The sequence below is a fragment of the Limulus polyphemus genome, unplaced genomic scaffold (genome assembly GCF_000517525.1).
Source record: "Limulus polyphemus unplaced genomic scaffold, Limulus_polyphemus-2.1.2 Scaffold761, whole genome shotgun sequence".
NCBI classification, from domain to species: Eukaryota; Metazoa; Arthropoda; class Merostomata; order Xiphosura; family Limulidae; genus Limulus; species Limulus polyphemus.
Genome location: NW_013666371.1, coordinates 369,549 through 392,361, shown reverse-complemented (window position 1 = coordinate 392,361; position 22,813 = coordinate 369,549). Strand labels below are relative to the sequence as shown.

At 30.4% G+C, this 22,813-nt stretch overlaps 1 protein-coding gene across 2 annotated transcripts in view; it reads left to right on the top strand.

Moving 5' to 3' along the window:
- Positions 1–21,265, top strand: part of LOC106460380 (ubiquitin-like modifier-activating enzyme ATG7) — a 61,697-nt gene extending 40,432 nt beyond the window's left edge. For both annotated transcript variants that reach the window (XM_013920073.2, XM_022387090.1), the window contains exons 7-19: positions 549–689; positions 4,215–4,303; positions 4,658–4,779; positions 8,089–8,179; positions 8,729–8,873; positions 9,376–9,534; positions 12,488–12,545; positions 12,966–13,096; positions 14,325–14,489; positions 14,880–14,995; positions 16,194–16,359; positions 17,944–18,063; positions 20,767–21,265. In XM_013920073.2, the coding sequence (XP_013775527.1) occupies positions 549–689; positions 4,215–4,303; positions 4,658–4,779; positions 8,089–8,179; positions 8,729–8,873; positions 9,376–9,534; positions 12,488–12,545; positions 12,966–13,096; positions 14,325–14,489; positions 14,880–14,995; positions 16,194–16,359; positions 17,944–18,063; positions 20,767–20,799 (1,536 nt within the window). In that variant the 3' untranslated portion in view covers positions 20,800–21,265. The remainder of the gene's footprint in view (positions 1–548; positions 690–4,214; positions 4,304–4,657; positions 4,780–8,088; positions 8,180–8,728; positions 8,874–9,375; positions 9,535–12,487; positions 12,546–12,965; positions 13,097–14,324; positions 14,490–14,879; positions 14,996–16,193; positions 16,360–17,943; positions 18,064–20,766) is intronic.
- Positions 21,266–22,813: the final 1,548 nt, after the last annotated feature.

Genomic DNA, 22,813 nt, shown 5'->3' with positions numbered 1-22,813 from the left:
TGATGGAAAAGCAATTACAGAAAGTACATCGTTCATATTTTTCTGGTTTGTTTAGAATTTTTTTATGCTGGCATTCTTGTTTTATATTAATTAGGGCTGTCATCTCTGCATACAGTTCTAATTAATGATTAGATGGTATATATTTTAGTTTAAAAAAATCAATTCAGAATGAATTGAAATGGCACTAAATAAATTTGAATGATTGTTCATAAACCCTGCCAAATTTATTATTGTTTTGTGTATTGTCACACCTTCAGTAGTGTTATCTTTCATGACACAATACTAACAATGCTTGAAAAATATATTATTGATTTTGTTGTAACTGCTTTTTTTCATAGAGATTTTTTTACAGCAATTTTATACTATCATTTATGATATAATAAAAATAAATATGCACACGTTCTTTTTTACAATGTTTGTATGTGGAATGATTTATAAGAAATACGAAGAATCAATAAAATCAATCTCCTGCTGGGGAATTTTGAATTTATTTTTTGTGTGTGTATAAGTTAAAAAACAATGAAAGTGAGTTTAACTGTTTTCTTCAGATTATTCAGCTTCAGTGTACTTATGACTTGCTGGAGGATCCAGAGGACAGAAGCTACTTTCTTGTACATATTAATGAGGCTCAATCTATTACTGTCAGGCCTCTCAGAGAGTATCTTGATCTCAAAAATGAACCGGGAAAGGCAAGTAGATTTTGTTCTTTCTGTGTAAATTAACCCATTTTAGGTAATTTAATTAATTGATAATGACTATCTTTAACCCTTTGATTGCCAATACTGGTGTATTTTGGACCGGTATTTTGTAATAATCAATTAATGTCATTTAAGAGAAACATATGTAAATCATGTTTGTAATATACATCTGTATAATATTGCGGTATGCAGGGATTTATTCTATTTATTTCTTAGCACATACTCAGTTAGTTTGAGCGAAACTCAATATTACTTTGCAATTTATCTTTCTAAACCACTTTTTATATACTAGAACTACCTAATTTACTCTTTTGGGAATCATTTTAACTGAAAATACCATAATATCTTGAAAATGGAGAATTAGCAATGATAATTTTTAGTTTCCTGTGTAGATGTATGTAGAATAGATATCAGTATTGGTCATGAGGAAAATTAAGGGGAAAATCCAATTATTCACCTCAAATATCCCTCAGGCAAACAGGGAGGACTCAGGAGAGTGATGGAAAATATCCTAATAAGACATGAGATCAAACTGACACAAATTAAAGTTAAATTTTATATGAAAAGTATTTGTTGCCACATAACTCATGTATGTTAACTTGGCATGTTAAGTACACATTATCTGACACATTATACAATATGATATTTGACAAATAAAATTGGTACAAATAAAATAATAAGAGATTCTCTATAAGTATTGGCACTTAAAGCATCACAGGGCACAGAATGCAACGTACGTATTAGTTCAGACTATTTTCCTTATGACAGTCAGTTCTGACTCTGAACACTTGGGCAAAACAGACTTCATGTCAGTATGTTGATGACTCTACATGTTTCGACATTACAACGTCACTCCTGAGAATGATGTTGTAACGTCAAAACATGTAGAGTCATCAACTTTTTGAAGGCCATAGATAGGCCTAAATAAAATGTTTTTAATTGTGTACCAGTATAACGTTGAATATTATTTATGATTTTAGTCTAGAATTAATCACTTGTGCATTAAACAGTGCATTAAAAGTGAATGGATATTAATGGTTTGACACTTAAATTGATAAATATTTGCAGTCAGTGAGTGTTGACCATTTTTAATTGTGTTTAACAGCTTAAACGTTGTTAATTTATGGAGTGTTTTAGTTTTTACAGAAAGAAATAAGTAAAGAATTATTAGTTACCTTGATAGCTTCTGAGTTGTGAGCACACATCTTAAAGTAGCATTTCTTTGAGCATGAGTTGTGTTCTGTGGTTCCACAGTGTTCCGTTATTTCTGCCTCTCACTTTAAAAAGGTAGACAGAGATACTGAATTTCATTGAACACGTGTGCAATCAAGCATGCAGGTAAAAACAGAATGGCAGAGCTTGTTCTCAGTGCAAAGCACCACTTACAGGATATAATGGCATCTCAGAAACACTGAGAGCTTGCATGTTACAAATAGTTGTTGTTAACATACTGGATTTGACTGATCAAGTTATTTTGCATATAAGTAACAAAAACTTTTCCTAAGGGTGTTTTTAGGTGAGTATGAGATGCACACAAATGGTTGCTTGTCTCTTATGGCCAGCTCTGTTTATGATTCTTTTTTTCCTCTAATAACAAACCTAACTACTGTGTAATAAATATACTTAAAACATTGAAAAAAAATGCAATTATAATGAAGTTTTTTTATTTTGCTTTACCAGATTGTTGGATCATATCAATTACTCTGTGGTACAATTGTGTTACATTAACTGTTTTCACAATTAGTCCTGTCAATTGACCATTGTTTGACAGATGAATTCACTTTATTATAAAACTACATTCATTATACTAAGAAATCACTAGGGTTAAAAGTTAAGTAAATCAGGAAAGATGGATTTTCTTTCTCTGGATGAATCGGAAATTAGAAGGAGTGTAAATTGTTATGTTTAATATTAGTCATCTTCAGTAATGTGCTGGGTATTGTTGAGAGGATATCATAATGGTATTAAGTAGCCCTTAGGTTGGCTTTGAATGGGAAATTATGCATGCGTAACTCATATCCAATTTACTGAAAGATGAGTATAGGACAGAAAAATTATTGTGAAAAACAATTATTTATGTAGGGAAAAAGAAATAGAGAATGATTTTAAAAAGAAATTTTATAAGCTCTGTGAGAACTAAGATTTGCTACAAATAGAATATGGAGAAGAATATCAATATAAACAGCAATTTTTATTAAAATGAAATAATAATAATAATGTAAAAATAAGCAATAAAAAAGATTAAAATAATGAACATCTCTCTTGTGGAAATGAGTATGCGAGTAAAAACAAGCTTTCATCAGAGAATTAATTAAAGGTTAATATCACTAAATCTGTAATGAATATTATCCAGTGTAGCAGTTTTGAGGTTTCTTTTGGTTCTCTCTCTACATTACTTCAGACTCAGTTTCATAATTACTGATATGTGATCCCTTCCTTCCCTTCATAAGTTTCTTTATTTGATTTTGCCTTCCAGTTTTCTACATTAGTTATCCACCATGTTGTATTAATATTGTAATTTCCCACTTTTTCTCTGTTTGGAAATAAGGGGAGCCATTATTTTAAATACTAACATGACGTATCAGTACTTAATAATACTAAAAATTGTATATGATTCCTGATTTTTTTAAAATTTAAACTAGGTACTTAGCTTACATTTGATTGTTCTTAATATGGAATAAATTCATATCATTTTAAAAGTGAAGGCTATTTTTACAGCCTTGTTTGTGTATTGTTATTTATTCAAATTAATGATTAGAACTCTGCAAAATAAAATTTCATCCTTTTTTTTTTCATCTGAATTTGAAGTTATAGAAGAACTAGAGCTTATCATATGTTTGTAAATTAAACCTTGTTCAAAAAGATTTCAGCCTACAATAGAACTGCACACATTGTGAAGATGCAGCTTACAAGCAAACCAGAAAAACCTAGGAATGTGAAGTATGGAGTAAACTTAGCATATTCAATTTAATATGTAGGTTGTATTAATCTATATATTTATAAATATAACATACTTTTTCTTTGATTTTATGTTGTTTTATTAATTATTCTGATACCAAAGAAATCACATAGGTATTCAATAAAGGATAAAATACAAAACAACTCCAATATTGAACTGATTTTAAAAGATAGATTTTGTTACTTCAGTGTAGTTGATCAATAATCACTGTGAGCTTAAAGACAATAATCTATGGCTGCATAAAATTACAATGCTGTCTCTGTTAGGGCTTATCTTAATTAATAAATATGATTGTGTATTTAGTATGATCTAATCAAGTTATTTATTCAGATTCTTCAAAAAGTTTTATTTTTCATCTCCAACCTCCTCCCTCCCAACACATACATACAATGGCTCAGCTATAAGCTTGAAAGCTTATAATGCTAAAATTAGTGGTTTGAGCTCTGCAGCAGGCACAGTGCAGATAACCATTTTTTTGTACTTAAAACAAATCTTCTCTTTGAATATATGATATTTCTAAATACCACAACATTAATGTTTTGTTCCTATTTTTGTAGCTAATTGTAGGGTTTGCAGACCCCTGTACTTTAAAAGAGAATCCTGGTTGGCCTCTCAGAAACCTTCTGGCATTAGTTTCATACCATTGGTAAGTATTAGGTTTGTTGCACTGACAAATAATATAACATTATGCAATTTAATTTTAGTCTTATTTCACCAGTTAAAAAAATGTGCAATATTAATCTTGATATAAAGAGTTGTGCCATCTGTCTTTTATAATCTTCTAAAACTGTTTGGTATGATGTAGAAAATATTCAAAGAGTAACATTATGGGTACTATAATAAAGACATGATAATGATTTTAAGTATGTTTGAAAAATTGAAACAAAACTCTGAATGAGATGAAAACCTGAGATAGCATGAGGTGATTTATTATTACGTTAATAGTTTTGTTAAAATTAGATTGCAAAATGACATTTATTTGTATTTTTTATTTGCACAGGGGCAAAGACAGGTCTGAGTGGGAAGTCTTGTGTTTTAGGGACAGAGTCAAGGATGGCAAGAGGTCTTCATCTCACAGTCTTCTACTGCAAGTAAAACTATGTGGAACAATGATTCCTAATGGTTAGGAACTCTTCACTTATTTTTTTTAATAATAAAACAACTTGGTATCTTTATATTAATTTTACCTACCACAGTTTAGTAACAGGTTTTGTCACATTTCTTTCAATATTAAAAGGAACAAAATTAACTCTTGACATTTGCTGTTTAGTTGCTGACATTAACAGTTGTCACACAAAACCACATTTATGTAGTGTAATTACCTTATTGTGGTGATTTGGAGTCAGTGTGTCGTATTAACTTAAACCTGGAACATTAAAAGAAAATTATGATTTAATAAATATATTTGTTACACAACTTGATAATATTGTGAACCTAACTTTTTGTATCAAACTGATATTAGTGTTTCCTAAGTATTTTTAACTTATGTAGCCATCATTCTTAAGAACACTAAATTATATTATAGGAAAACAATTATTGGTTTAAATCCAGTAGAAGAGGATCATTTATAAACTGCTTTAGAATTTTTTTTATTCTTTAAAAGCAGTGGTTAGCATGTTAGACTGTGAAGCTGAGATTCCATGGCATCCAATTACTAACATCAAAAAACAAATTGGTTTCTGCATTTTTGAGCTGTGGATGTCTTTTAAGAATCACTATCAAATCTACTGTTCTATCTGACAGTTAGTAGTCCATTAGTTGGTGTTGTGTGGGATTGAGCAGCTGCATTCCCTCTAGTCCAGTGCTTCTCAACCTTTTCCAATATCATTCACCCCTCTAAGTTTTTCACAACAAGTCACTTAACTTAGTTCAAAAAAAGACAAAGTACTAAATCAAGATCCACAGTTCTTTATTATGACTTAAATATACATCAAGCTACAACTAGAATAAATATTAATGAATTTTTTGCTCTGGAATTTGTTGTATAATTGATGATACACATTCACCCTGCCATTCACCCCATCATTGCCATTCACCCTGATTCTGATCTCATTAATTCATGGATGAACCCATTCACCCAATTGAGAAACACTGCTGTAGTCTATAACTTCAAATTTAGAGATGGCTAGCACAGATAGGTCTTATGTAACTGTACGTTAAGTTCAACAAACAAATATACTTTCTTTGAAAGTAAACTCTTTGTTAATTTTCTAAGAATTGTTAAAATTTACTGAATTTAAATAATTGCTCACTAATTGGACTAATTGGAAATTGTTAAAATCTGATACTAACCAACCAATAGCTAAATGGCAAGAAGAAAATTTTGGTTACCATACAGCTGACATTTATGAAAATAAAATTCATTTCTCTACTAAGTTTTGCTTGTCAGTTACTACTAGTTGGTGTCAGATATGAATACTTCAGTATCTAAAATAATAAATGTCAAGTGCATCAGCTATTATCATGCAATTTCAGTTGCTGGAACTGCTTTATTAACAAATTTAGAAGAGACTGTTTGGTGATGAGGGAAAAAATAAGAAGGAAAATTATAAACATTTTTGTTAGATATAAATACAAACCAATTGAATTTACACTTTATCCAGATATTGTTTGTAGGTGTGACTAAGAAACTATTTCATGTTGACCGCACTCTTTTAAACTCCTTTCTGTGCAAGTCTTGAGGTTTTACTGAGTTACATTCAAAATTTAATTAAACAACTTTACTATCAATGTATTCTAATGAAATTAGCATTATTGTGTACATTATAATTCAAAGTTTTATATTATACAAGTTGGAATTCCTTTATTTCAAAAGAAACCTTTAAAAAAAAAAACTTAAACTTCAGTGTTGTTGTCATGTAACGATCGAGCGATCACAGATCTTGACTTTTTGTCTCCGTTACTTGAATGTACAGTATATATATGTATGTCTAAAGTGAATTCTACTTGTACAGCACTATTTATCCATTCTTAGTTCAAATTCCTTCAGGTCAACTCAGAGATAACAGAAAACTAAATTTGCTCATCCCTTGACAGTAGTCATTCCCACCTTTTTATTTAGACATGTTATTTCAAGCAATATGTACTTATTTAATTGACATGTTTATAACCAAAAGAAAGAGTGCATTTTATACTGTAATTTCTCAATTGTTATTTTAAGACTGGTGCACAGTATTTATTACCAAGTCGGTGAAACAGCTGAAGCATTGTTTGCCGACTTATTCCTTCCTAACACTTAGCGTTGTCTCTAACCTAGATACATATTAGATACAGATTTTAGTTAATTCATATTTGAAAGGTTTAATATATTTTTTTTTTATATTTCCCAAACTTTGCATTGATTCATGAGGGTTAATTTTTCTGTACAAATGTAAAAACATTTTATCAAAGGTTTGCATATCTCTACCAAAGACACTATAATATGCCCCAAGGACACCTGTTGGTGTGTGCCATAAAGGAAAGGAAAATAAAACATTAAAAACAAACTATAAGTGAAAAGGTAAAGACCTGAAATTATGCATATAACCAAAAGAAGATATTTTAAGATTATTTGACGACGAGTTAAAAGGTATGTACATAATTCTGTTTCTTAATTTTAAACATTTAATTGTACTGTATATTGATGGTAACAGCTACAGTTAGTGATATGATAGAGAAAATGAAAATATAAATGTTTAACCTTAAAAAAAAAAAACTATATATATAGGTGGTCCTAGAGCAGGGGTGGTGAACCTTTTTAGAGCCCAGTGCTAAAATGCATGAAAAAAAATCAATTTTTAGTGTACCAAAAAACTTGTATTTTACATGTAATATGTTTTTACTTTACATGACTGTTTTACTTTACTTCAGTGTGTTTTTTTTACTTGAAAATTTACAAAACAAATATGGCATGCCAATGGTTCACCATCCCAGCTGTTCTAGAGGTTATGCAAATGAAATTTGAAAACTGTAAGATAAAAAAAAAGTATTTTTAAACTTAACATGAAAACCACCTTGCAATTGAACTGCTCAGTCTAAGTGCAAATAATTTATGAATTTTTAGTAGAAATAGTAAAAAAATCAAATTTAAATATTTCATTTTTCTGAAACTCGTGTCTTTAGGAAAGTTCCTCCAAGTTTCAAACAGTTTCATCCACTATTTTTATTCTTGGAAAGAAATTTGATGAGAGTTACATAACCTACTTGCACTGTAAGTAGGTCACGGTGAAAGGGTTAAATTCACTTAGTATTCTCCTAGTACTAAATCTAAATCCTAGTAATTAGATAAATAAAACGATGGACCATGTCTCCAAAATGTTGTTGTACTAAAAAGTGTCCTCTTGTGAGTAATGCACTTTTGGTTTTTCAATATATGTACTTGGATGTACTATGCATGTTCTTAGTGTTAACTTTGAATGTCATCTTTAATCATTTTTAAATTTATTTTCCAAGATGCCCCTCTTTGTGTTGGGTGGGAGAAAAATGAAAAACAAAAGCTGGGACCTCGTCATGTGGATTTAAGCTCTAGTATGAATCCTAAAAGGTACCTTTCAAACTAAAGAGTGTCTGCTTATTACATGTATTCAGAGATATTGGAAACATCTCAGCAAGGTACTTATTGTTTTAAATTCACTTTAAGAAAATATACTAATGCAGTATTGTGTGAATTATATTTTATATACTTAGAATTAGAGAATAGATTTGTAGTAGAATTACTGCATATATTCTCTCACTATTTTCACTTTATTATTTTAGTTGTCCAGTCATTAGACGATACTTGTTTACATAGACAGTCAAAGACACTGCGTATATTAGGTTGATAGAATAAGAAAATGTTTCACTGCCCCATTGTGAACATGATTAAGTATACATTAAAGGTTTTAACACAATACAGTGGAATGTTTAAAGTAGAATTTTTGTTTTACATCTGATTAACATTGAGTGAATGAAAGGTAGACTTCTCTTAATGTAATAAACATAAGTAAGTAAAGTCAGCAGCCATTAATGTTAAATATTCATGTTTTGTATTATCATGTAAATTATTTCCTTCCTTGCTGAGGGATTTACGAGATAGCTAATTATTCTTCAATAGATTAGCAGAGTCTGCTGTAGAGTTGAATCTGAGATTGATGAGGTGGAGACTAGTCCCTTCACTTGATCTAGAGAAAATAACATCAACTAAGTGTCTTCTTCTTGGGGCAGGTACTCTTGGTTGTAATGTTGGAAGGTGTTTATTGGTAAGTTTGTATAAGTAATTTTTCATTGGTTTAAGGAGATCACATCTGCTAGTTGTTACATATCAAAAACAAGTTTTTGTTATACCTTTTTAAAATAATATTAGCATTTTTTTCCCATGAATAATTTAGTATTTTTACTATCTTCACCTAGTTTTTTTCAGCCTGGTTTGTTCCCAGTTAATTAATTTTTTTCACAGGCTAGCATTTCACTATCAGGACCAAATCTCTTGACCATTAGATACTGTAATGAAATATATTAAATTTTCAAAAAGTACCTAATAACATAAGCAAGTTTTATGTTATCTGAGAAGAAAATGTATTTTATCTGAGTAAATTGACTCTTTGTTTTCCATGGAGCATAGGAATGCTAAAACTGAAAGGATTTTTTAACAAGCTTGATGACTTTATGTAAAGTTTATTAAGTTTGATTGAGAAACATTATTCTTTATTCACAATAATCATTAGGAATGGTGAATAAATAACATTGTCTCTGGTTCAGTAGAGCTGGGGAGTAAAACATATAACTTTTGTGGACAATGCCAGAGTTTCCTTTTCAAATCCTGTTCGACAGTCCTTGTTCACATTTGAAAGCTGTCTGGATGGTGGCGAGCTAAAAGCTGAAGCTGCAGCCAACGGACTGAGGAGAATCTTCCCTGGAATAGTAAGGTTTTGGTTTATTCATTTTTTGATCTGCAATTTTTACATATTTCTTCATCTGTAAAGAAACTAACCACCGATTAGAAATTAGGATTTCTATTTAGAGGAGTTTAATGGAAACCACTATCTTTAGTTTAAATAGCTACATTCAGTGCTGAGAAGCTATTTTTATAAGCTTGATGTGTAGAGCTGGGCAATTAGTGGAATTTGGTAATAGATTAATTACCAAGTTCATTAATTGATCATATTAGTTAATTGATTATTTTCATGAGATTGTAAAAAAACTAGTCTTATCCAATGAGATGTCTGGAATAATTTCTAATAATAAAAATCACTTTGATGCCCACAATGGTCAGATCACTGATAACCCATTGTGTAGTTTTGTAATTAATAGCACAGAAACATAATTGCAATATTTCAATTTCATGATTAGTTGAGACAGTCATAAATATTGATAATCAGAAACACTAATTTCGATTAGCTGGTTATTTTCATGAGACTAATTGATTTAATCATAAACACTAGTTGATTATTTTTGTGACATTAACTGACATTTTATAACCACTGTTATAAATCGATGTAATCAATAATATTGATTACTCAAGTTAATTGTCCAGCTCTAATGATGTGTAAACTTTGTTTATAATATTTTTCATTCATGTATGGTTTTTCTCTGCAAGTAGTCTCATTTTCCTCATTTACGTATGTAAATAAAAGAAAGAAAAAAATTGATTAAAGCTATTCAAACTTAACCTTTAGGCAGTATGTTGAACTTGTGGATTGTGTTTTATACGAACTTACCCTTTTCTTGTTTGGTTTTGAGATGATCTATTGGGTTCTATACTACATCTTTCTAAGAAATATTCATCAAAGAGCCAGATACATAATATCAAGACCAAACAAGGACAGACATCTACAGAAACCAGTCTACATGTGTATCATAACTTTTCATGTGTTCACAAGAGTAAATCTAATATCATCAAGTTTCCAGTTTATTCATAATAAACATAGTAAATTTGAATTCAACATTTTTCACAAGAAAAGTTTCATTGGTTTGTACTTCAACTTTGACATTTTTATACCTTTGTCTTCTGGACTAATTAGGTATATGAGAAGGAATGTTTACTCTCATTTTTAGTTTACTACGTGTATCTATATGAAAGGTGGCACTTTTATCAAGATATATACATGTGTTGTATACAAAAAATTGTATATGTTACAAAAGTATTCCAAGTCATGATATGTCTGTGCACTGATGATATCAGTCTGACTCTGACAAGTTGGAGTGGAAGGTGACATTCATGTGAAAAAATAAGAATACTTTTGTCCATCATACAGTTTACATACTGCATTTGCATAACCTCTAGAATCACCAAAATGTATATCTACAAGTTTTTAAGTATCTGTATATTATATATGATGTTTACTCTCCTCTACCACGAACTGTTACTAAATGAGCAATGTGTGGTAAGATGAATAATTTATAACTGTGACGTCATGTTGAATGGCACTCTGTAAAGGATTGTGGCATGTACACTTTGACCTCATCCATGCATGTAGGGTTAAAGGATAAGAGTCTTTCTGTACAACATAATTGAAATATTGCTGATCAGAGAGTTTCTCTATTCCTGGCACATAGATTAGAAACCAGATGTGCATGTTATTTCATCCATGCAAAACCTAAAGTTGAATTGAGATGTATTTTCAAGCCTTTATACAGATTAAAGTATTTATTCAGGTTATATTGGATCCATTACTGGGTGTTTTACAGCTTGCATCTAATAACATGCAAATATAGCATCACGAAATGATGAATGAATACAATGAACCTATAAGAAGAGTACAATTTAAAATCCTCACAAGGAACAGGAACTGAGTATAAAGGACAAGATATTGATCAATAGATGTAAACTGGTATTAACCCATTGACTGCAGCTGCTCTAAACGTGCACATAATTTTTGCAAGCCGTACATCGTATATGGCACACAAGCATTTAACTGCTAGAGGCAGACCAGATCCTATATGGTGAATCAGCAGGCAATGAGTTAAGTCAGCAAAACAGTGCAATTTATTATTAAATATTTATATATATATTTAAGTGTTATCAAAGCTGTGAATAAGTTTCAAGTTATGGAACATTGCTTAATTAGTGAAGAAATGAAAATGGGGAAGAATAAGAAAATTTATATTTTCTGTATTTGCAAGTCATTTTTAAAAATCTATGAATTTTTCTAGAAATAAAATTTTTTGTCCATTAGGTGATTTTAACTGTTTCCAGGTGTATTACAATCACAACATACATTGTTTAAATACCTAATGTTAAAATATATGGATTAATTAGTGTTTCATGTAAAATACAAATACCAGATTAAAATGTCCTCTTTAACAGGAATTTTAAACTCTGCTACTTGCAAGTTCTTATGTGACTGGTCTTTGCTACTTGCAAGCTCTTATGTGATTGAACTATGCAGTGATTCAACTGAAATGAAGCAAGATTAGTCTGCTTTAAAAAAATTAGAAAGCCATTAACAAATTTACCAAAATTCAAAGATGGCTATTTTATTTCTGTTTACTTCTTTATAGTATGTTTTAAAACATTTTCTGGCAGCTTAATAACTGCAAAACTAAATTGAGTTACACCAAAACATATTACTTAATGATTTTTCAAACTGTGTGGGGGTGTTGTGAAGAACTTTAAGTTAAAGGATAGTCTAGAATTAAACAAGATGGGTTGTCAGTTATATATTCTTTCCACAAATGTAAACATCTGTATAAGGACAATATAACTGTAAACAAGAAATCTATCTTCTGGTGTGGCAACTTTTTTTTACTTTTTCTCATACACATTGCAGTTTACTTTCTTCATGGTTTTAGCATATGTAAAGTGAATTTGGAAATACTTTCTGAATATTGTTTAAACTGTCACTTTCTGGTGGTTGTTTTGTTTTTCTTTCAGGTCACACAAGGAATAAACTTAAGCATTCCAATGCCAGGACATCCTGTGAATGGAAAGTGTAAGAAAATTCTTTATTAGTTTTCTTACATATTTTTACTACCATGATAACAGTCATATCTAACATTCAAGACATTCTTTATTATTACCCCACCTTGTATATTTTGTCGTCTTCAATCATTCTAATCAAACTAAGCAGATTAAATCTTCAACACAGATTATTGGGAATTACCAACATTGTTTTCAGATTTTCACCCTATACCTGAATTTGTTCGTAAGAGAATTTGCAGCATTGATTTAGTCACTGAGTTTTTAGCAGTTCATGTTTCCAGTGCACTTTAATGAAAAGAACTATTGTTCTGGTAACTTGGTGAACCAATGGTGAATAATCACTGATTTTGAAAGTTTAGTAACATTAGGTAGCAGCTCTCTTTGTTCAATTTTATTTCATTTTGAATTGAAGGTATTTTTTTTTTGTTAGTAATAGAACAGATAAAGCAAGATGTGGAACAGCTGGAAGACCTAGTGGAAACCCATGATGTCGTGTTTCTCCTGATGGACACAAGGGAGAGCCGTTGGCTACCCACAGTTTTAGGAGCTCTAAAACAGAAGGTAAGTCTCTAATCAGGTGTTTCTCAAGTTGCTATTCAAAAATAGAGCCTAAATAATTTGTTCTAAAAAAATCTTCATATTTCTACATAATTGATTGCATGAGATACCTATATTATTTCTATTAAAAATAAGTAAGACAGAATTTTAATAGTAAGAAGGGTTCAGCAAGAACAGTTGCATACACTGTCCATTCAGCTGAGCTATCCAATATGAATATTGTAAAAACATACAGCTCATACATAAAGAATAGTAAACTTCATATTGAGCAATATCTTGTTAAATTTGTTTTTAATAGTTTATAAATTCTTTTATATATGTTTAGAAGACTTGCTAAGCTAAACATTTCCTTAAAAATGTCATCTGTAAAATAAGCTTTTTTTTTATAATAACTTAAAGGGTTTATACTTCATTGTAAACATTAGATTTCATTTTCTTTTTATTAATCGTTGTTGAATGGGAACAGTGGTATATATCACATCTTTTGTTAATATGGATATTATAAATGTTATAGTTATTTGAATATTTGGTTGTTTATTAAACTACCATACCTCACTGGTAGGAAAAGTTTGTAAAATTAACAATTTATTCACTCCAAAGATATTTTCATTTGAATGTAAAATTAAAAGAAACATCTGTGAGACACAGTTTCAAAAGTAATGTAAGAAAATTTCACTGTTTGCGAGATGTTGGTTGTCTTGGGAAGATATAGTTTGAGTTTATGCTGTTTGAAAATAATATTGTGTCAGAAGTTGAAGATCTTGGAAGTACTGTGTACTATCTGAGAATTATACCTTTTGTGAAATATTAATTATGTTTGTAAAATACGATGTGTCTGTCTTTTTTTTTTTTTTGAGAACTAAACTAATTATGATGTTTACAAAGATGGTTTGAATACACAATGTTTGAAAACTGTCTGCTGTAAATCTGCCATATCTATGCAACCTAGTTTGAATAACTTCATCTGAGAGCTAAATCATTTCTGAAATGCATGTGATTCAGAAGAATTCTATTTTCAGAAATGGACTTCTTATTTTGGTAGTTATCTTGATTTACACCACGTTATTGTTATTAATCTACAGCAATTATGGATATTATATTTTAATGTCCTGCTTAAAAATGAAATAATTTATTCTTGAAGTTTTTTACTTTCTTAACAATAAGTATTATGTTTTACATTAAAGAAAATTTTAAGTGATAAATGAAAAAGACAAAATAATCTTCACTTTAGATAGTCTTCAGTGTAGCCCTTGGCTTTGACACGTTTCTAGTGCTGCGGCATGGCATGAAATCAAAAGATTCTAATTCCGGGGTGAAACCAATGTCTTTAGATGGTGCTGTACCAGGAGATCAGCTTGGCTGTTATTTCTGTAATGATGTTGTGGCACCAGGCAACGTAAGTAATAACTTGTGATTATAGTGAAATATACTGTCAACAGCAAGAGAATAGATGTAAAAATTATGATAATATTACATGGTTATCAGCCTTTCATCATGTTGAGGTTCTTTGTTTTAAAGAATTTACTTAGTTTAGTTTAGTATCTTATAAGTAGGTAAGGGAAATTGAATTTTTTTTTTTAAATAGCAAATTAATTTTGTTTCTTTTATAAGTTCAATAATAACAGTGAAGTTTTAAAGAGGTTTCTCAGTCTGTACTTTTGTGTAGCCTATACATGGTGTGCAGGATTTAGATTCCCATCTCTGTAGACTCATCAGTGAGATTACAGAATTGTTAGTATATGTTTAATTTAATGACTTTTAGTGATTACTACCATTGTTTGTGTAGTCAACCCGTGACAGAACGTTAGATCAACAGTGTACAGTAACAAGGCCTGGAGTATCTATGGTGGCCTCAGCTTTAGCTGTTGAACTTCTGGTGAGCTTGCTACAACACCCACGTGGGTGAGTGGAAGTTTAAATCCCAGTTTTAATGTATTATTAAGGCTTAATGAATTTAGCATTTTAAGAAAAATACAGATAGAGAACCACTATGTAAGGCTTTGGTAGTTAGATTTATATGGAAAAGATAATGATTTTGATTGTATATATGGTGGATACGATTAGACTTCAAAACCCAAGGACCACCTACAGAATTACATGAAATTTAAAGAGCCCAAAAATATTCAAAACCTAAATATGCCCCAGTGAATTCCTGGTACGGGTTAGCCAAATGGGCCACTGTTTCAAAATGCACCAGAAATGACCAAATTTAACAAAATTCTAGCTAGCTCGTTATCCTTCATCACTCTAAGGTGATTGAATAATTAATTTCAAGTAGCTTTTTCATAGAGTGTGAATCATATACCACTACTTTAAACAGCATAGTTAGGAGAGAAACCTACAACACCATCTGGTGGGGAAAATATAACTTCTTTAAAATTATACACTTGAAATAATTAAAATGCAAAAATAATCTCAACCAGTATTATCATGAAGGGCAATTCCAGTAATCTCAACCAGTATTATCATGAAGGGCAGTTCCAATAATCTCAACCAATATTATCATGAAGGGCAGTTCCAATAATCTCAACTAGTATTATCATGAAGGGCAGTTCCAGTATTTCAATACAGCTTTCTTGTAGTTGGAGTCAGAGTTTTGTTTTAAAAATAGTGGGACAGAAATACCTTGGGATCCATGGCAAGGCCACAATTTGCCAAGTTTTGGCCCATAACCTACAGTCTGATTACAGCCGTAGTGTATTAGTGTTGGAAATCTAACTGTGATAAAGTAAAAAGGATTTATTAGTTTTATATTGCTATAAAACGTAAAATAAAATAGGGGATTAAATAGGTATTAGGTGCAGAAAGACTGGTATTTTAAATCGGAGGTTAAAAAACAATTCATAAGTTTGAATCATAAGTAGATGGAAAGTGTAAAGAGGGTATTAAATTCATATAATTTTTCTTCATAATAAAAAGTTGAAAAGTGGATTTGGCATTAGTTGATTAGCAGGTGCAGTGCAGAAAGAACTTTAATAAACGTGTACTGTGTAACTAAGATCCAACGTTAATAAATGCAAAATGAGCTTATTATTCTTCATGCTAAGATATTTTTTAATAAAATTTATCAATGTTGCAATCTACTAAAATACTATTCCAGCCCTCTCGCAGAAGCAGAGACTAGTTCCTGGGACCAGAATTTAACAGTGGAGTCGGAATCACCATTGGGAATCATTCCTCACCAGATTCGAGGTTTCTTATCCCGTTTCCACCACATCCTTCCTGCTAGCATTGCCTTCAATCAGTGTACAGCATGTTCCCACTCGGTATGTATTGTTACATGCTAAGTTATAACTCACTATATTACACCCTAATCAACTGTTTTTGTGAAATGCTAAGTTGTGCATTGTTAAATGAGTATCTCCCAACTCTAAGCAACAAGGTTGTTTACTAGTTAGTTTATTTTGAAAATATAGTAACTCTAAAAAGAAGCTAATCTAAAAAGTGATTTAGTAAACAACATTCCAAATGTTAGCTCTTCATCAGTTGATGTTCACACAATTGCTAAGAAAAGTACCTTAGAATAAACAATAACAGTAATGTATACATGTACCTAATGTGGAATATGGTATAATGTGCTGTGATAGTTTAAACTTGCCCTAAACTTAATGTTGTGTTGCATTAAAAGTTTGGCACATAATATTTTAGTACAGAGTTACTTTTTACATGTAAGTACAAAGCAGAAATAATTCTCTTTCTCACCATTTACTACATAAGTTATAAGATTGTCATATCTGCATGTAATAAGTTAAAAATCTTACATGGATTATTGACACTCGCATATTTCAAAATATTCAATTTTGTGCTTTAATTAAAGTACGCGGTACAAATGCCATCCCTTATGTGTCCACTCCCTTGGGGCCTTATTGGCCTATAGCTGGTTTGGTGCCAATTGATATAGTGATTCACTAGTTATAAGCAGATACAATGCACAAGGAAGATATAAGGTCTTCAAGGGGTGACATAGGAGGGTCAGATTTGAACACCAAACCCACCCCTCACCTATGTCATTCCTCAGGGAATTGTAAGGGTACATGTCAATCTTTGGAAACATTTGGTCTAGCAGTTTCACAGTGTTGAGGTAAATATATCATAATTTATTACTGTCATTTTTAGATACTCTACAGATATTAGGAATGCTCTCCAAAATATTGTGTATTACACTTTGTGCACATTCTCCTTACATTTTTATTCCATTTGCATTCCTCTCCTTTATGACCATAAACTTACCCTATATGTTTAATAACAGACTTTAAAAAATTCAAAATATTATTACTACCAATAGTGGAAATGTTTTATTTTTGCATGCTCACAAGTTTGTAGTAGTCTACATGTGTAGTTTCTTTATAGCATTTCAATTAATTTATTGATTCTGTTTTAAACTCTGCTTTAAGGGAATTTTTCCCAAAGTAGGGGATTACAGTCTTCAGGTTTGTATAAAATTGGTCTAGCAGTTTCACAGTTATAAGTGGATACACACACACACTTTTGTCAAATAATGGTTTAGATTTGAAAACCCTTTTTCAAATCTAATCAGTACTACTTTATTAATTGTCTTGATTTGATAAATTTATAATAATGAAAATGATATATACTAGTATGCATCCCAACTTTTTAGAATGAAAAGTTTTAATAACTAAGGTAAGATTTATATGTTTTTTGTGCTTTTTTGTTTTAACCAGTGCATTTTATTCATGCAGCTTATGTTACCTGGAAACTATTTTTATGGTTGAAATTGTTAATGATCAGTAGTTTTCAAATACCAAGCAATATGTGATCATATGGATCATTAGAAAACTTATCAAGCAGGTTGGTTTAACGTATTTTCATTTAATTTTGTATTGTTTCAGGTTCTTGACATGTATAAACGTGAAGGATATGACTTCTTGTTGAAGGTCTTTAATGAACCCAACTATTTGGAAGATTTGACAGGGCTTAAGAAGTTGCATGAAGAAACAAACAGTGCTGAGGTAAATATATCATAATTTATTACTGTTATTTTTAGATACTCTATGGATATTAGAGATGTTCTCCAAAATATTGTGTATTGCACTTCGTGCACACTCCCCTTACATATTTATTCTATTTCCATTCCTCTCCTTTATGACCATAAACTAACCCTATACCTTTAATAACAGAATCTAAAAAATTCAAAATATTATTACTACCAATAGTGGAAACGTTTTATTTTTGCATGCTCACAAGTTAGTAGTAGTCTACATGTGTAGTTTCTTAGAACATTTAAATTAATAATTGATTCTGTTTTAAACTCTGCTTTAAGAGAATTTTTCCCAAAGTAGGGGATTACACACTTCAGGTTTGTATAAAATTGGCTGTGAAGTAACTCTAACATTATAAATACTTGAAGTATGATGTGTCTTTCTATGCATTTTCTTAATTGTAAAAAGTAACTCTCAAACTCTTTTCTCATCCTGATTGTGTTTATTTCACTGTAAAGATTTTGTGTGGTAAGATTAGAGGCATATTTTTGTAAGGCCACTATAAATATTTATAAAAAGGATTCAGTTATAAACAATTTCTCAATGCTTAAAGACATCTTTTCTTTTAACTAATTCTTTTGAAGTTTTACTTCTCTAAAAAGAAGAACTTTATAACAGCAATTTGAACCTCATTCTTCCCTTCATGTGCTTGAAAAACTATAAACTTAACTGTAGAAATTGTTCTTTACTGGGTTTTTGTGACTGCATGTGTACAAGGTATACTATGGTTTTGGGGGTGGAATTTTTTTAAAACCATCTGGTTATTAAGCTTTCATATGTTTAATTGCCAGGTTACTAAGTAACTATTTAAGTTTGAGAAAGTAACAGTCATTCACAGGGGCAGACATTTCATGAATGGCTTCACTCTTTAGTCTGATATTTATTTTAAACAATGACATTCAAGATACATAACTACCTGCACATGAATTGAGAAATGTTTTGTTTATTTTTGGTGTCCTTTTTTGTTGTTTCAATTTGGGTAGAAATGTAAATCATATTATAAAGTTAACAAAACAATTCTACAAGATGATAAAGAAAAATGAGAAATAAGAAGGTTATTTTTGAAAATCGTGAATTTTCATAAAATAAGAAGTGTGTGTAAAATGAAACATGCAACACAAGTTTTGGTTCAATTCAATAACAAGTTTGAAAAGATATGTTGTATATTCATTATAACAAGTTGGCAGTAGTGATGTGTTAATGAATTCAGTTATCCAAATCAACTGCTTTATAGTATTAAATATTATTATAATCACTAATTGTATGTATTTGTAGGCCATTGATATTGCTAAATGGGTACATTTTTGTTCTTTGAGAATTCTCACGTTATTGCCAAACTCTTCAGTATTTTTTCACCTTTGTAGCTTTTACTTTTAGAGCCCAAATCTATAAAAAATCTAGTCATAGAATAGTTTAAACTGTCCTGCAAGTGGTACTTGTTTAGATTCACACTATATTGTTTGACTTAATATATTGGGAATGTTTTAACATTATTAATGATTAACAAAAAATTTGTTATCACTGTTTTGGAAAGGAGTAATCTTTCTTGATAGCAGATCTGTCAGTATGTTTTACAATGGTTCATAGTTTTGGTATTGTATTGTGTACTGCAATTCTGATTTCATATTTTCTATTACATTAAATTGAAATTACAGTTTTGGTATTATATATTGAAGGATGTTTTCTTTGTGATATAAGACTACTTATTATTATGTTTAAAGTGTTTCTTTCTCTCTTTTGAATTGTGTTTAATAATTTTGATTTGTATTGTCCTGTTTGAGGTTAATATTTTTGCATAAGGTGGTCACTGGTATCTTTATTGAAGGGTTTCAATTGTGAAATGCATGATGAACAGTGTCATTGTTAAGGGGTTTTTGCTTTATCATATTAATATCTGAGAGAAATGGATAAGAGAGAGAGCCAAAGGCTAGTTCTAACAATAGTTTATATTAAGATACATATCTAAGAATTCTAGTAACAACATTAAGCTTTTAGTTGAGAAAAAAAGCATGATTTTCTGCTTGAACTTGATATCATGTAAGAGTAGTTTAACTGATTGTTATATGCCATATTATTATTTTGAAATCTACACAAGACTAGACCATATGTCCTGTACATATTTACCCTCTAAGCACATTTTGCAACACTGTGAAGCATTTAATTTTCAAAACGAAGATCAGTTAAATGTTCTTTATATATTTATTCACCACACATAATACACCAACAAATATACAGCTAAATATATTAAAGCTAATGTACCCCTACTCTTGATATTCTTGAGATGGAAAACACTACTATTTAGTGAAAGAAAACGTAATATTCTTCTATAATAATTAGGAACATCTTTTAATTTATAAATTTAATTTGTATGCATTTAGTCTTAAAACCAAGCTTATCATCACATAAAAATTGCAAGTTTAACTAGCTAAATCATTCAGCTTTCCATTTACAGATTTTCATTATAGAGAATGGATAATAAAGATTTACTTCATCTAGTCTTAAAAAGCTTCATGAAGAATAAAAAATTCCAACCTATTTTGCTCTTTATAAAAATCTAACAAATGTCAGATGTAGCTTTGTTTCTAATTTGTTTTATAAGAATATATTAACTAAATGTTAGATAACAGTTAAGTAGTCATGTTTATCATTGTAGTATTTTTCTTTTTCTTTCAGGTTTGGGTGTTAAGTGATAATGAGAGTATGTGATCAAAAGGTTGACACTACAATGGCTACAACCTCTTTTGGAATAACCTGTCTACATGGTTATCATTCTTCGTTGAAAAGGTTCTCAAATACTTTGTACATGAAAAAGAAAATGAAGTGTGCTTTTTGTGGGAATGAGTTGTACAATTTAATATTAAATTAATTTGTTAGGCTTTAATAATCAGGCAAAAAATTAATTTGGTGAGGAAGTCTTCCTAATACCAATGGTTTTTGTGATCTTGTTTCACACTGAAAGATACCGTATTGCTAACTGAAAGTCAAGTTTTGTGTGTCAAATGTTGAAAAGATTGATTAACATTCAACTATATCTGAATGGTATTTTTAAATCTCTGTCAGTTGTACTTATGGTTTATTTAATTATGTTTCAGCTGACCCACAATCATATTTTGTGATAAAACATTGTCAACTAATTAGTATTTGAATCTATTATTAAAATATTTTTTCTTTCCTTAGGAGTTGGTATAAAAATAAATATATACACACACACACACACACACACACACACACACATAGAATAAATTTTTTGGATCTCTTCCCTACAAAAATGTGTCTCATCTCAAGTTTGTTAGTAACAACGTTGATTGTTCTAGATGATACTATTGAACCTCTCTTTTTTTCTATAGAGAACATTTCATCATTATAGTATCTACTGAGCAGGCTATCTGCCTCTGTCATGAGCGGTCTCCACCGCTTGGTCAAATGTTAGAACTGGTGGATCTAACATTTGACCAAGCGGTGGAGACCGCTCATGACAGAGGCAGGTGGCGAGGTCTCGCTGACCAATGTTCCCAACAGAACGGGAGGAACTAAGACTAGGACTGAGCAGGCATGATGACATTTTCTGTCACCTTGGTTTATATTTTTTCATCAAGTACAGGAGAAAATATGTGTTTGTTTTTTACTTGAACATTTAATTATTATTATGATGCCTATATGAAAGTTAGTGCATCAACTGAGAGGAGAATGGGTAAAGAGAATTCAAAGTTTTGTTTTTATACATAGACAGTATGCTACTTGTGATTTGGTTCAAAATATTTTAAATATTTAATAGATTTCTTAAAACTATCATACAGCTGGTATTTTTTAGTTTATAGACATTTCATTCATTTTCATACTGACTTCATTAATTTCCTTAGTCTATCATGTTTATTGGATTTTTTTTTTTAAATAATGAACTTGTCCCTTTTTTAATGATTTTCGCCAGTTGTAGTTGTAATTAAGGTAGCTGATAGTTTCAAGAAGAACTGGCATTAGTGGAAGACGAACCAGTAGATTTGTTGGTTGAAGCTTGGTTAGTTAAAGAAAACTTGTTCAGAAGCCATAGTAGTTGTAACCTGGGATCTTAGGAGTGCCTGAACTAGAAATTGGAGAAGTCATTGAATGAAAAAAGCTGAAAGTATTAATAAAAATTTAGATTTTGTTTGGCTATGGGGCTGGATTGTGCTGAAACTGTATAGTGGAAAAGTTGTTAGAAACATTCAAGTGAGGCGAGTGGAGCAAGAGATTTGGAAGTTAAAGAATGTTATGGGAAACGAAGTATTTGAAGTTGGAGACTAAGGTAGAGAAAAAGGGAGAAATTTGGGTAAAATAGAATTCCTATTCTATTTCATTTTTGTAATTGTAGGTTAATAGTATTTGAAAAAGTTGTGTGGTTTCAAGCACAATTTGTTTATTTTTACCATAAGGAAACAAAAATAGTAAAACGTAAGTTGTATTCAAGTTGTTCAAAACTTCGTATACTTATCAAGTGGCCAGAATTACTTTAATACTTCTTGAAAACGATATTTTAGGTAAAGGTGTGCAGCCTGGAATTACAAATTATCGTTTCAAATATAAAAGATAATAATACAAACTTCAAATGCTAAAGCCTGGCGTTCTTGTAAGGTTGTGGCTTTGCAGAAAACTGTCTTAAATAAATCTGTGACTGAACACAGTTGTTTAACCGTTATAAAATGTTCAATAATATACACCTGGAAAAAAAAGTTAAGCACCCCCG